The sequence below is a fragment of the Stegodyphus dumicola genome, chromosome X1 (genome assembly GCF_044657685.1).
Source record: "Stegodyphus dumicola isolate Sdum_Otavi_A_Nest chromosome X1, ASM4465768v1".
Lineage (NCBI taxonomy): Eukaryota > Metazoa > Arthropoda > Arachnida > Araneae > Eresidae > Stegodyphus > Stegodyphus dumicola.
This window is the reverse complement of record NC_140780.1, coordinates 244,141,104-244,157,378: the sequence shown is the minus strand read 5'-3', so window position 1 is coordinate 244,157,378 and position 16,275 is coordinate 244,141,104. Positions and strand designations below refer to the sequence as shown.

General features: G+C 33.8%; 1 protein-coding gene across 3 annotated transcripts in view; it reads right to left on the bottom strand.

Moving 5' to 3' along the window:
- Window positions 1-16,275, bottom strand: part of LOC118190719 (CWF19-like protein 1) — a 229,445-nt gene that overhangs the window by 88,248 nt on the left and 124,922 nt on the right. For all 3 annotated transcript variants that reach the window (XM_085807349.1, XM_085807350.1, XM_085807348.1), the window contains exon 10: window positions 13,920-13,988. In XM_085807349.1, the coding sequence (XP_085663475.1) occupies window positions 13,920-13,988 (69 nt within the window). The remainder of the gene's footprint in view (window positions 1-13,919; window positions 13,989-16,275) is intronic.

Sequence of the window (16,275 nt, the reverse complement as noted above, 5' to 3'; positions counted from 1 at the left end):
GTAGTTTATTTACAAGACAGCGTTTTTATTAGAAAGTTTAAAACAGCGAAAAACACATGGAGTCAGATGACACATCATGAAGTCATCACATTTAATTAACCATCAAAGATGTCTCTTATAAAACATAAATTAATTGAAAGTTTTTGCTTATTAACAAACTTTATTATTTCGTATAACATCACATCACACATAATCTTCCATAAGATTAGAAGTAAAAAATACATCTTTGGGGCCATAATGTAAATTATAAGCAAATCCAATCAGAGTAATAAACATTTATTTTTCGACGATTACACACTCAGATACAAGATAAATCAAAATTGCGGCTACATTCTATCGTGAGCACTTTCCAAAGGAAATATCCTATCAGGTGATCTGCAGCCGATGTAAAAGTTTGCTTGGTGAATCACCCACGTAAATTATTAAAATGTGCCCCACGTTTTCCAATGTTGAAGGAGACGTTCCGAGATTTGCTGCCTTAGAAGTTCACGCACCTAGAAATTAATTGTATTAATAGTTTGTTCGTGTTTTATATTCCGCTGTTAACAATATTATTAATGCAAGTAATCATTTAAACTTTATTCGGTCTTAAAATATAGCTGTCACTGTATTTTTTTGTGTTAAAATTCTTCTAATATTTTCTTGCACCATGGAGAGGTGACTTAAAAAGAACCGGCATTCTGCTTCAGACTCGATAACTAGCTCTTTTGCTAAAGATAATTATGGTAATAAATAGAGTGGTACAAATGAAATCGCCCAAAAAGAAGCTAAGCAAGCTTCTACAAGTAATCAACCTAGAGCAGCCACTAAAACAAATTAGGAAGTATGATGAAAGTTATGTCTTTAGGATTTATGAACAGTATCCTCATATGCAGCAAACTTTTCCCAAATTGCTCCAGCTAAAACGCGTCGTCATTTGGAATCTGTCCATGATGAGTTTAAAGAAAAAGCCGCCCACATGATATCGTGGTTAGGGAAGAAGCCTATTGCGACACTGAAGGGCCCGTGTTCCAATTCCTTAGAAGGCATGGCTGTAATTGTCCATTCCTTCACAGGAGGTAACGGTAACCCACCTAGTAGGTGCTTTCACAATAAAGTGGCTACCTCTTCCGGCCTTAGTAGAGGCAAGCCTAAGTCGGCTAAGTGTCCGCCAATAAGGGGAGGGTTAAAGAAAAAAAAAAAAAAATGCTGAGTTCATTCGAAAGTGAACTTTTAATATTAAAAAAGCTTATGGTTCAAATAAAAAAAAAAAAACGGTGAACGAAAAAGCAACTCACGCTTCTCACTTAGTCAGCTATCAGATAGTTTAGGACAGTGAACTCTACTCAGCTGCGAAAAAATCTTATTAAATATTCCGTTATGGAGATGATAAAACGCAAAAGAAATAGCTAAGGTCCCATTTTCAAATGACACAGTAGGTAAGCACATCAGAGACAGAACTTATTTTTCATCTAAAATCACGCAAATTTTCATTACAAATGAATGTAGCTGGAATCGCGATATTAATAGTCATCCTTAAGCAATCTGCAAGATATCCCATTATTGGAGCATCTTCTGTTACGTGAATCTCTACCAACACGTACGACTGAATTAGAAATACCTTTTCTTGAAGAAAATAGAATACCATGCGTTGATATCTGTTCCGATGAAGCACAGACCATGAGTGGCATAATTATTGGTGTTGCAAAGTTTATTAAAAAAAATATTTCCAAAAATTATTCTAGTATACGCTGCTTGATAAAAGATTATCCCCCATTATTCATTATAAGACTGTTCTTGATGACATCACAATAGTCATTAATTTCATAAAATCTCAGCACTAAATAATCGTTTATTCCAAAGTACTATGTCAGGACACGGAAAGTGTACACTGCGGGGGGGGGCGAATTTAAAAAAATGTTGGGACTATATCTTCCGTTCTACTGGGCCGATTGACAAAATTCAAATTGCGTTTTTCATGCCTCGAAAACCCGACTTACGAGCATTGTTCTAACATAGGTATTTTGACACAAATCGGATTTCTTTTGAATTAACACATCAATTTTTTTTTCCATATTTCGATTCTACGATTCAAATTATGCCTAGATATTAAATTTTGTAAAATTTGGTGCGAAATTTACGGAGAAATTCAAAAATTTATTTTATCACAATTTTTTTCAGTTTTCGCCAAGAATAATTCACTTGGTGAGCTTCTTAATATGTATCAACCAATTTTCCTTTTCCTTTCCCTTCCATTATGCCGCAGCGGGAAAAAAAGGCACCTCGTTCCTACCTTTTTACATTGCGCATGAGTGGAAAACAAGTCACATCGTTTCTACTTCCAAATAATTTTAGCAAAGTGTCTAAATACATTTGATGTTTTATCGCTTTCAACAAATATGCGAAATTTGAAAACGCACCAATATATAAATTCGCGTATATCTTCGGAAATTTTGAATAAAAACTGTAATCTTTATTGCAGGTATGCTTAGAAATACGTCTACTTTAAGACAATGGTAAAAATTTTATAGATTATAATTCCAAATTGTTTTCGAAAAATTTATAAAAATTCTTTAAAAATAGAAATTTTAAAAATAAATCATAAAAAATGGATGAATTTTATTTGGAATGAACCTAAATTTCGAAATACGAAAAGAAGAATCAAATAAGTTTAATTAAAAAAAGAGAGATTTATGAATATGTACCAAACTCAATTAACATTGAGTAGCTAAAATTTTGAGAGCTAATTTTTTAAAAACTACTCGTGCGTTTTTTACACTTAGTAGTTTAGCGTAATTTGAGTCGTAGAGTCGAAATATGGAAAATCATTGGCATGTTATTTCAGAAAAAGTCCGATTTTGTGTCAAAATACCTATATTAGAACAATGCTATATATAAATCTAATACATATCCTAAGCTGCGCTTTCGAGACATAAAAAACGCAAGTTGAATTTCGTTAATTGACTCAGTAGAATGGGAGATATAGAACTGACCTTCCCCCCTCCCTCAGTGTACATACATCTCTTTTTTTATATACTGAAGTCAGATGATTAGCTCAAACATACTAACACGTATTTTTGAGCTAAGGGACGAGATGCATACTTCCCCACAGCACACAATTCTAAATTGAAAAGTCGAACACATGACTTAAACAGACTTGAGACCGAAAAAGAAAGTAACCAATTTTATAGAGATCGTGTTCCCAATTCGAAGTATAAAATTAAACCATCTGTTAAGAAATGCGAAAAAATAATAATTTAATGTAAACTTAAAAATGCCAAAAAATTAATTTCTGGGTTTGAACTCCGGAAGAAGTTCACTGGTAATCCTTTAAACGAGTCTTGAAAAGAAATACAATACACAGCTACTGAAATTAGTTATTGAACAATTCGATGCCATGTTAGAAACATTTCAAGAATTTTGGCCTCCGTTTGAAAGTTCAATTCATAAGAATGCATCACTTAATAAAATAGAAAAATTTAACAAGCTTAAGTCTATGCTGAAAGGACTGACACCCATAACTATACAAGGACTTATTTTGGAGAAAACTATGATTCACTAAATTGTTGAAAGAAAGATGCAGCCATAAAGGAATTATAGTTCGAGGATTTACTAATGATCTTAATTTAAACCACCTGCGTTTTGCAAATAAATTAAAGAGCTTTGTGAATAGCATGATGCTTGTAAAATCGAAATCAGGAATCTCAAATAACTAGGACTACAACTCAATTCTTACTTAGTTTGTTATTTCCCATCCCAGTTAAACTGTTTTCTTATAGTACTGATTTACAATTTAACAAAAATTATAGGTAGGATATAGGGTGGGGTTTATCAGAATTTTATATATATATAACATTTGAAACCCGAAATAAAAAACAGAGAACGAACGTTTCTATTTCGAAACAAAGCAGAGGACGAACATCGAGTTGAGCGTCTGGCAAATTAAATATGCGCAATTTTTCATTGTAGGAAAACAGCATTCACGAATACGATAAAAACTTTTACTACAGCCTTAAGTGTGATTGCTGAATTCCGTATATTTTGTAAGAACCCAAAACGCAAATCAGAAAACTCAGTACAAACATTAGGAGTAAAAAAGGAGTAAGATGCTTCACTTGTCTAAAGAAAAATTACTTAGCTCATAATTACAAATCAGACGTAAAATGCATTGGTTGTAATCACAAACATCATGAATTAATTTGTAGCGATAGCTCACTCCTAAAAAATTCTAATATTTTGTTATCAAAGTTTGAAGAAAAAGATTTATCAAACAGTATGCCTACAACACGCAATGCAGTGTTACTACAGATTGCTACAGCAAGTGTCATAAATAATCTGAATATCTTAACGTAGAGAATACTATTTTTTTTACAATGCAAGTCAGAAATCTTTCATTTTAAAGAAACTTAAAGCAGAGCAACTTAGGCTATTGATTACGGGTGAGAAAAATATAAGCTTTTTTTTTTCAAGGGGGGGGATTTTTTTCCCCAATCAGTTAAAAAAGAAAGAAGTACAAAGTTAATCTGCGAAATTCTCATAATGGACAACTCGCCATCGAGGCTCTTGAGAAAGAAATTATCAGACAAGCTTCAATGGAAATGAAATTAAAAGTTACAGTTTTGAAAATAAACTGAGGTTAACAGATAGAAACTTTCAAGATAAGCAGATCCTAAGATACCTGTTTTAGTAGGATCAGATTGTTATTTGAAACGAATTTGATAGCTTCACACGCATTTTTTGGTTGCATAATTAATGGCAATGATACATTGAAGAAGCAAAATTCTTCAGAATTCAATTGCGATATTAAAAAGTAGCAAATCATTCAAATCCTATTTACGATGCTAACATGCCATTACGAATTTTAGGAAATTAGACTCCGGAGCAATTAAATACACTTTTCAAAATAAATGTAATATTATTGAGGAGCCAACCTTTCAATAATTTTGCTGAACTATAAAATTTGCAGATAGTATACATCAGATGCATTTTTCCTCCGAATGAATTAGGAAATATGAAAACAGCTGATAAAACTATTCCAAAGGGAACTTCTTTCATTTTGCGATCAGTACAAAGAAATCTTATACACGCATTCAAAGGAAAGAATTGCAGAAGAAGCTTATTTTGAGACTCAAACCATATTTTTTGCTGCATCAGGTAATAAAGGAAGATCAAGATTCCATTAAATTGCGATTTGACTATGATGCTTCTTCTCATACTAAAGGCTATGTATCATTATATGATTGCTCAATTTCAAAATTTGCCCTGAAATACTGATTATTCAAATACGGCAAAGCATGAAAGGACTATCTGCCCAAGAAGAAGGATGCTTTCGGAAAGGTCTTTCTAAGCGAAACTGGCCTTCAATTCTCCTTACACATGAGGAAATCCAAATTAACCATGCAGCCATCCCTTTCGCTCAGTATCTATCCAGGGTCGAACTTCTAGTATTCAGGGGACTTAACTGCTCGGCCAATAGAGAGAATAGAAATACTGCAAATTCCATATTAAATTTCAGTATCACAAGTAGCTTACACAGCTGATATAAAGCAGGGCTTTCTGCAGATTGCTTTAAATGCAGAAAATCGAAATGTAGTAAAGTTTTTTAGTCTGCGAAATGAAACTTTATAGCATGACCAGAGTTATTTTTGGTCCAAATTCCAACCCTTTTATCCTAGAAGCGAGTATCAAGATACAAAGGGCCAGTGCCAAAGCCATTGCAACTAGTGCGGTAGTATTTAGGGGCAGCAAAGTTTTAAAATTTAGGGATGACACTTGGCAACAGAATTTAAGGGCATTGATATTTTTTGAATTTATAGAGATGACAAGCAGCAAAATTTAGGATTCACAGAGATTGCACTGGGCTGGGAAATGCCTATCACTCGCATTGAAGATATATAGAGAGAGAAATATAAAAAAATTAAAAATTCGAAGATCTTTAGTTTTTTGGATGAATGCTTACATATCAATGACCTAATTAGTGAATCAAATGAAAAAGCAGCTACAAAAAAGGCAAGAATATCTAAAATATACTGAAGATATCCAACTTCAGTATGAGAAAGTGGAAGACAAATAATGAAACTGTACAGAAAATTTGGAAACAGAACTTAGAGGCCAGCTCAAAAAGGAATGTTGACAAAGTCCTTGGGCATATATGGATCCTTAAAAAATATATTTAATGTAAAATTGCAGATTTCATTGCCACAGCGAAGAACCATGACATGGCATCAACAAACAGAATGGTTCTGGAAACTAAGATGATTTTACGATCTATTAGAAATTTTTAATTCCTTTATGATTAGAGACAATATTAATGCAGGAGTCTTAAGAGTACAATCTGCAATGGAAGAAAGTGTTATCAGATCTATGAAACTAGAAGTTTGTGGCAGTCTGATGTTCGGTTGCATGCGCCACTTGACCATGTCATGTTGTGTTTGTAAAAACTGCTAGCGCGGCAGTGAACTCGCCCACTTCGCCCTAAGCTCAAGCGTAAGATGTATGAATTTTAGTTTAGTAATTTTCTGTTATGTTATTTTGTTATGTTATGATAGTTGTGTTTAAAATTATCGTGTGTGTGAATAAAAGTTATGTTTAATGAAACGGAGTCATGTCTTTTAAGCATATACACCAAGCCATAACCACCATGCACCATAAAATGGTGACTGAGACATGATCTGAACACGCAACCTTCTGATCATTTGCTAATTTTTCAATTCTCCTGCTTCCAAAAAAATGTCTCTACAAGTTATTTTGAGGAGAACTGTCACTCATCGGCGATACACAGATACATTTTACAATATTATTAGGATTAGAATTCACTTATTCAATAGTGAAAAGAAGAAAATGCTACACATAACATATCAGTTATATCATTTTTATGAAGCGGGACAGAGAGCATACAATGCTATTCCATATCTGGAATTTTTAAAACATGGAGAAAATATTACACTTGTGACAGCTAAGGTACCAGTTGCTTCTGCAAAGAGAATATATCAGTCAAGAATAAAGCTAATGTCTGTTCTAATTGGATAAAAATTTTAAAATTACACAAGAGAAAAATTATGTGACATTGATTTTGAACTGCATTACTCGACAGACTGCAACATAAAAGTACTGAATCAAGACAGAACAACAATGTTTGCTAAGACTGCATTGAATATTTCTAGACCTAATTAGTGAATCAAATTAGTTGACTGCCTTTGAGTATCAAGTCTTTGAAACCAGCTGGCTTTTTAGATCGGATTAGAGGGTTTTCCGGATTATAGATCAAAAATTTAAATCTTGTAAGATGGCATGCAGAAATTATACAACTAAAAATATGAAACCATAATTTATGAAATAAAGAGCAATTATGATATAAAGAGTATCAAAATTTACAAAAAAAAAAAGCTTAATATTTATTTGTTTACTTTATTAAACATTTCTGTTGGAGACGGCTGCTGCAGACAGACGATTATGTAATGGCTGTGCGAAGTCGACAGAAGGAGCACCGCATTTGATAGGACTATTTTTTATTATTCTTACTTTTTTCTTTAACTGCGAACTAGCAGGGAAATTCCCTTTTCACTCAGTTATTCCAGATGCTCGGCTAACAGTTCTGCTTTCTCAGTATTGGTACAGCAGACCCTTTGTGGCTCCTTAAGGGGCGGAATTTTATTGTGGCATTTCGTATACTTCCGTATAGCCCTCCACAGTGAGCTGTCATCAGTCGAAGGTGAGTTAAGGTAGTTCGTCTAGTCGAGATGTGCTTGTTTTTTAGTATGGAACTTGACTGCATTGTTCAGACGATTGAGTATCTGTTTATCTGCAAGATTTTGAGTGCACTGAAAATGCTTGCATGCTGCATTTTGCTCCTTAATAAGTTCTTGAAACTCCTTAGATCTGGTGCACTTTAGCACTTCCTTTTTTAGACTGAAAAGCAGTAGGCACAACGGTCATATTTGTACTCCACACTAAAGCAAATGAGAAACTAGCACCATCTATCAGGGGAAATATTAGCGAAATTCCGTTAATAAAATTTTAAGAGCGTTAAGAAGGACTGGATTGGACCTAATGTCATAATCTCAATAAGATGAATCTTTGTGAATGCAGAAAGTTTCAAGAAAATCCTATTCACCAAATGAAGAAGCTTTCTGGATGATTTTGTGGACCCAAAGTGAAAATTACGATCAAATTTCTAACAATGATTAGCTACCAAAGATTTGTTAATTTCGCCTTATCAGATATAAAATTTGTGTTCTTTGATATGATACTTTCATGCTCTTTTAGTTTGGTTGCTGTATCTCAAACCAAGCTAACACGATATAAATTCCCCAAGAATTAAAGTTAGAAATGGAATCTTTATGAGTCAAACCATGGATTTTATTGATAGGCAAGAAAATGACTTGAACTTCTGAAGAATGCATGTAAGTTTATAACTGACAAAAGGATGAAATGGAAAAATGACAAGGTTATTAATATTATTTCTAATAGCAGAATTGTTATTTCTAATGTTATTTCTAATAGCAAAATTTCTTTGAATTCTGTCAAATCACTTATATTGTACAGAAAGTTGTAAAGCTTTTGAGAATAATCATGCTTCTTTTGATACATATTGTGATATGAATGATGAAATTAAATACAATTTTTGCCCCCATGCATGATCATTCTTGAAATACACTGGTGTGCAAAAATTAAGGACGAAGTCGAAAAATTAGCATATCAGCTGAAAAGAGGCAGAGTGGACAGAAAGACAAATCAGGAGATTACGTAAGGTGATGTACAGTAGCACATGCGCAGATATGCAGGTAGACGTAATGGAGGAGTGTCTGAGTAGTATAAAGCATGTTGTCGGTGTAAGATCAGTATTTCTGGCAAAGAGATTGCACGCCGTATAGCAGTTAAAATCACACCGAGTTGCTGCCTCAGCAAGAAATGGCAAATAATCAATCTGTTAGACGACATCTGGATGCTTTCACCCGAGGTCAAATCATTGGGAAGTTGGAGGAAGTCCGCAGTGTGACAAGTCTGGCTGCAGAGATTGGAATTGCTCATAGCATCGTTTCACGACTTTGGAGACAATTTGAAACTACAGGAACAGCTATTCGGGGGTTTAGTAGTGGTCGTCCACGAGGAACCACACCCGCAGATGACCGATACATTGCCTTACAGGCCAGAAGAAACAGGCGGCAGACAGCGGGAGAAATCGCTAGACACATGACACAGGCGACTGGACAACCGATATCGCGTTTTGCAGTGGCCAGAAGACTGCACGGTGGTTGTCTGTTTGCACGACACCCTGTATGGTGTGTACCTCTAACGCCTGCCCATCGGAGAAGGCGTTCTCTGTGGTGCCGGGAACACCGGAATTAGAGAGACAATGAATGGGGACGAGTACTCTTTACAGATGAGAGCAGATTCAGTCGGAGTAGCGATTCTCATCGCATACTCATCTGGAGAGAGCGGGGAAGCCGCAATCATCCCTCGAACATCATTGAAAGTTACAGGTATGGAGGTGGCGGTGTTCTCGTTTGGGGAGGCATCATGCTTGGTAGTCGCACAGACCTTCACATCTTCGACGCAGGTTCAGTCAAAGGGACCTGTTATTGTAACGAGATTCTTCTTCCATATGTGCATCTTTTTAGAGGCACTATGGGTCCGCAGTTCCTTTTCATGGACGACAATGCACCATGTCATTGCACAGTAGCTGCCGAACAGCTCTTAGAGAGTGAGGATAATTGAATGTATGGATTGGCCGGCACGATCACCGGATCTCAATCCCATCGAGCATGTATGGGATTTTCTAGGCAGACGTACCTTACCACCAGTAACGATTCCGGAGCTTCGATTGGCGCTGCAAGATGAATGGGCAGCAATGCCTCAACAACTCACTGACATCCTCACTCTCAGCATGGGCAGACGCTGTGAAACCTGCCTAGCAGTCAGGGGAGATCATATCCCCTATTAAAGACCTGATGTTTCTTGCTGGACACCCATCACAGGGATGTTTCGGCCTTCAGTCGCATTGCGCTCCATGCTACTTTTTTAATAAAGCTTCTTTTTATCCCTCTGATTCCTCTTTTAGTAAGTGTTGCTTACATTACTCATGTCCTTACGTATTGGGGATCTTACGGTATTAAATGTGTTGATTTGGAAAGCTTTTGTACAAAGTTATATTGAAAAAACCGTCTCGTCCTTAATTTTTGCACACCAGTGTATACAAAAAGTAATGCAATTAAAAATCCAATTTTAAATATCATATCAGAAAAATTACGAGATTTTCAGCACATCATTGCGATTGCTAGAAATCAAAACAAGCTAGCAACTTTCCCATATAAGGCACTTCAAAAGCATATTGTTAAGTATTTCAAAATTAATTCACACTTGTTGAGATAAAAAAATATTTAAATATGTCATTAACCTTAATACACCATACAAATAAAGTATACATAAAAAATATATTACAAAAACAGAAAATATTCAAAATCTTTTCATCGCTTCTATGAATTTCATGCAAAAGAATTGCACAAAAAGGTTTCAGATTACTCAACAACCAATATAACAAAAGCGATTAAAACAATGCAACACCAAGTTTACACCAGCTTTCCATCTGAGGTCCAAGTTCATATTTTGAAACTATTAGTAATGCAGTTTCTCAACAACTGAAACTACTGATTTATTAATGTTATTTGCAGTATTCTAGTGTTCAGGAAGCATCATTACAAAATTGCTAATAAAGAAATATAAAATTTTGAAAGCATGCTTTTAATAAAAGTCAAATGTAATTCCTCATAGCACATTCATACACTATTAAGCTATAAAAGAAGAATCAATTCAGTGCTTACATCAATGGTAAACAAAGAAAAGAATTACAGTATTCTAATTTTACAAGTACACTATTTACACTTAAAATTTCAATAAATCACAGTTTTATGAAAAACCTGCAAATAAATAAAACAACCTTTATTTTTCCACAACACTTATTCCTAAATGTTTAAAAATTAAAATCGTATTAAAAAAGGATTACACAAATTGTTTCACCCATGGCAAACCCACTTGAAGTTAAAAGAGTTTTTCACAAATTTCATTTGAATTTTGTCTAATTTTAATGGGTTTAACTATATTTCCTTTAAAAACGGTTTTACAATGAATTTTCTACTGATTAGGCACACAGTTAATAATATACTACAAATTATGACATACTAATAAAATTAAACACAGAATCATAATCTCAAACAATATATAGACTAGCTAAGAAAGTGCTAGCTGCCACAAGAATACATCATGAATGTTTATCTTGTACAAAACTAAAAGCCTATCACTATCACCATCCACATTTGCCAATATTTCAGGATCTCCCCATTGCAGAAATAAGCTGGAATAGAAATGAATGTATGCAACCCCCTTATTCACTTCACCTTCATTCACAAAAGGCCCACTCTTTAAGGATGCAACTTTAACCTGTTTAGTACGGGCATGTCATATGTGCATCAGCAGCGAACATTACCTCATGGCCGGATGTGTCATATTTGAATTGCCATTAATTCAATCTAAAGGACGGGAGTACCACATTTGACTTTTTAAATAGAACATTTAATTAATATTTTTTGTTGCCGCTAGATGTAGCTGTATGCCTGTTATGGGAAAATATATCGAAAGTTAAGTATGTTTACCTTCATTCCTATGCAATGATTTTTATTTTTGGTATACTGTTTCGTAATGAGAGTGAGATTCGTGGGTGGTTGTTGAGCAATGTAATGTCTCTTTAACTGCGTCATTTGATATAAACAAATGCCCGTGCTTTCGCTGCATTGAGGTACTTTTTATTTTTATTTTTGCGATATAGTGGGATAGACGTTCTATCATTAGAGATTTTTTATTACTCATATATTTTCCTTTCCATACTGTTTCGTAATGAGAGTGAGATTCGTGGGTGGTTGTTGAGCAATGTAATGTCTCTTTAACTGCGTCATTTGATATAAACAAATGCCCGTGCTTTCGCTGCATTGAGGTACTTTTTATTTTTATTTTTGCGATATAGTGGGATAGACGTTCTATCATTAGAGATTTTTTATTACTCATATATTTTCCCTCTTTTTTATTACTCTTAGATTTTTTTGTGCTTTGAGATGAATTTTTTAATCGTCAGTAATTTTTTTTAATGGCAAACGAAAGTAGTATCTAAACATAGAATATACACAAGCGCTAATTCGTTAGTGCTAAGTAATGTAATGGCTTTTACTGCATCTTTTTATATAAACAAATGTTCTCGATGCTCTGGAATATTTTAAATTAAATTTATTAATTTTTCTTTATTTTATATTTTTATCAGTTATAGTGGAGTAGATGTTCTATCATTAGAGACTTTTTTATTACTCTTTAAGTTTTCCGGCATTGAGATGAATATTTCGTATCGCTTAGCCAAAGGTTTTTTTTTTTTTTTTTAAATGACAAAACGAAAGCACTGTCTGACCGTAGAACATATACAAATGCTAAATGAGTTAAATTTGCTGAGTAAAATAGCCACAGATATTATATTCCTGTGACTAATGCAATGCTGGACTTTGCGTACACCCATCTTTCAAAGAATATCATACACTGTCTCATTTTCAAACACTGCTTACTTTTCGTTGTTTGCTCGCTGAATTTTTAAGAAAGACAGTTTTAATATTTTTTAATTTTAATTGTGTGTTGTGTTAAATAAAATCTGCAATTGTATGGATATTTTTCTATATATATTTATTTGTGGGATAAGGGGAAAATTATATTATTCTAGAATGAGTATTTTATAAATTTTTTAAAGAAAATATAATAATAAAGGCTTAAAATTAATTCTGACGACTACCTGAATGTTCTGCTTATAATGTACCCAAAATTGGAAAAATTGGATGACAAATTTCATTTATACGAAATTTTTTCTTAGCAGCATAAATTGCCCGTCCCCACAGGACAACGCATCCAGTTAACATGCTGTCCCAAGAGAACACTTCGGTAACAGAAGTGCCCGTCACAAACGGGTTAAGGATGAAGATGTACTCAGACGACCGTGCAATTTCTAAGACAGTCACACTGTAACTGCTGTTAATTTTTTCATCATCTTGAAGTGCAAGTTTAGTGTCAGTCAAATCTGTGTGTCACTGTCCTATTTGGCGGCATTTTCGTGGTTACGGTCATGATATTGAATTTGCTCAATATATTGCTGTAATTTCATGATGAATCTTGAAACAACTGAGCATTTTGTGCCATACATGAAGAAAAATGTTCTTTAATGGTCTTCTTAGGATGATATCCACCATAAGGTTTCCCTGTCTAATAGACCACCTCATAGTGGACACAATATATTATGCGTCATGGCCTATGATATGATATAGTGTGTCTATTTCCATAATCGTGGCTTGAGTGATATTGATCAATGTATCTGTAGTAGCATATGCTGCTGAACACTACCTGAGAAGCTGTCCACTGAAATACAGCCAGCATCTGAGACTTAAAGATAATACAAATGACAAAATTCAGTACTGCTGTGTCATCAGATAAAAGGCACTCATCACCACAGAGATCAAAGGAACTCTGACAATTCAGGCAAGACATTGGCTGGATCAGTGTCCTGTTGCATCATTCCTAAACAGTACTCCACTATGGTGATATGCAGATCATATGCATCGCACACAATATCACTTTTACTAATTATTTGCCAAATTATGTCTTACCTAGTTTTGTCAACTTCATTTGTTTATATGCGTATTTTTCATTGCCCTTTTTACTGGTAAAAATTTTCGATACCAATGCAATTGGTAGGCTGTGATCATGGCAAATAGCAAACTTATATTATACTAATCCCAAACCAGCTTCAGTTAAGCAATTTTCAGTGAGTATCAAACCATTAATTGCAACATAAGGCCGACTACCTCTATACAGAATCAGCTTATGAAAAAATTATTGATTACAAGTTTCTTAATATTTACCTGGACTGGTTTCCTTTCAGTTGGTGATGTTCCTTCCAGAGGCTTGAATCTTTTAAGAGGATTTATATTCTACAGGACAAAAAGATAAAATGCATAGTTATATAAAGGACAATAATTATAGATAGTCCATGCAGAGTTTACACACACATAAGCAGCTGGACAAATTTACCAATAAGAATTTTTTTTTAAATGCCACTTTTGATTATTTACACAACATGGTTATGTGTAACCTAACTTAACCTATTAAAGCAAACTGTTCCATCAAAAGTTTTTAGTTAATTAAACTACTTTATATCATTATTAATCTATAGTAGTTATTCAAGATGTTTAGAATTCCTACTCTAGTTTTTCATTTATAAATAAATACTTCTCATTTTCTCTTGAAACATTTTAAAAATATTCTTCCCTTACAGAAACTGTGTGTATGCATTCCCATTATTAATGTTTGAAATCTGCATATTGTGTATCCCAACCACATTTATATTTTATATTCTTTTTATGAAATCTATTCAAATATTTTGGACATTGGCATGACCTGTTAATGCATATTTTATTCTTTAATCACTGAAAAGTCTTGTGTCTTACTTTGGAGAGAAACCAAAAAAACTTTTCTTCTGGTGTAATCATTTTCCCATCTTTGCCATTTTTTCATAATTTCTTTCCACAATAATGTTTTATTGCGAAAAGATGAGTAATGTTTTAAGGCGGTTTGTTGACAAATGTCTGCCTATTCGTTCAACATAAACAAATTTCATTAAAAAAATGCAGTGCCGTACTGAAAAAGTCTGCTGCTACATATATCCTCGAAATTCTACTGAATTAAAAAAAATAGCATACTTTATCATGTTATTAATTAATAAATATTTGCCGAATATCACTTTTGTTTTTTTAGCGTTTTTTCGATTAGTACCTATATTGAAAAATATAGGGCGCCACAACTCCATTTCTGCAGATAGTCAATTTTCATTTTGAAGTAATATTTAATTTTTCTGCATTAAAATGGTTAATATTTTTATTTTAGGAAAAGAAGTAAAATTTACAGATTCTCATGACGTGTTTCGTTCATCAAAATGTTACTTCTACAACACAAAATGTGCCCATACATCAATTATATTCAATACTTTGCAAACCTAACAGTCTGCAAAAAATAATAAGCCGGATCCAATTCGAAGATTAAGGAACAACGCAATCTGCAACATTAACTGAATTATATAATTTTAGCTTAGCTTATACCGTCCGTTATACATTAAACGCGCATTCGTAACCATATTTTGCACATGCGCACATGCATATTCGCAGCCGTAAAGGTCTTACGTGCATGCATCAACGCGACGCATGTACAGAAAGTTTGTAGCTTTGAGGTCCGCATTATAGATCATTCCGGATTATGGGTGTCCGAATTATAGACTTTTGACTGTATAAAATATAAGGTGACATAATAACAAAAAGCTAAAAGGAGCAATTTGTTATAGTTTTTTCTAAAACTAACTTTTTAAACTTCATTAATGTTATTCCAATTAAAACCCTGGCATCTTTAATTGAAACTGTTTCTTGTTCTGTTTGTAGCTTTTAAACATTGCTTTGAACAGGATTATTTTGGTTACGGCAAAGCATACGAAAGCTGTTTGGCTAAAGAAAGGAATGTCTTCTTGAGATGCTTTCTAAGTGGAACTGGCTCGTATCCACATTATGTGTGGGGAAAATTACAAAAACTCCCATGCAGGAACTTCTTTGGGGATTTGAACAATGGTCAATTTATCAATTTCCAGTTATTTTAAGATTTGGCTGCGAATGGGTCTTGAGAACTGTTTTAATTATTAAAAACATGCCACTGACCATCAGGTCATTAGGCGACAAGCTCTCCAATACTTTTAACAACGCAATAAAAATTATTTAGTGCATAACACTTGCCCAGATAAGCATCAGTCACGCCTTTTCTGGAGTCATACATCACGTATTCCGGGGAATTATTCAGTTAAAATTGAAATAAACAGGTATTAAGACTATCATATCCGCTCAAAAGTCCAAAGTGGTCCACAGCGGCAGATGCACACTCGAGGGCCTCCAAACAGCGATCGCTGGTCAGGGTTCATAGCCACATTTTAGTTAAAAAAATAAGCAAATATAAGCACTTTTCAAGCACATTTTAAGAAAAAAAATAAGCACCTGTCTAATTACATTATACAAAACTGCATAACCTTAAAAGAAAAATTAGACTTGCAATTTAAAATATGAGCAATGCAATATTTATTAAGAGAATAAACCATTACCTCAACCATGGAAAACATTTTTTTTTTTTTTTTTTAAATTTAAAATGACAGTTCAACTTACAGAATTAGTTTACAATGAGAGGAAA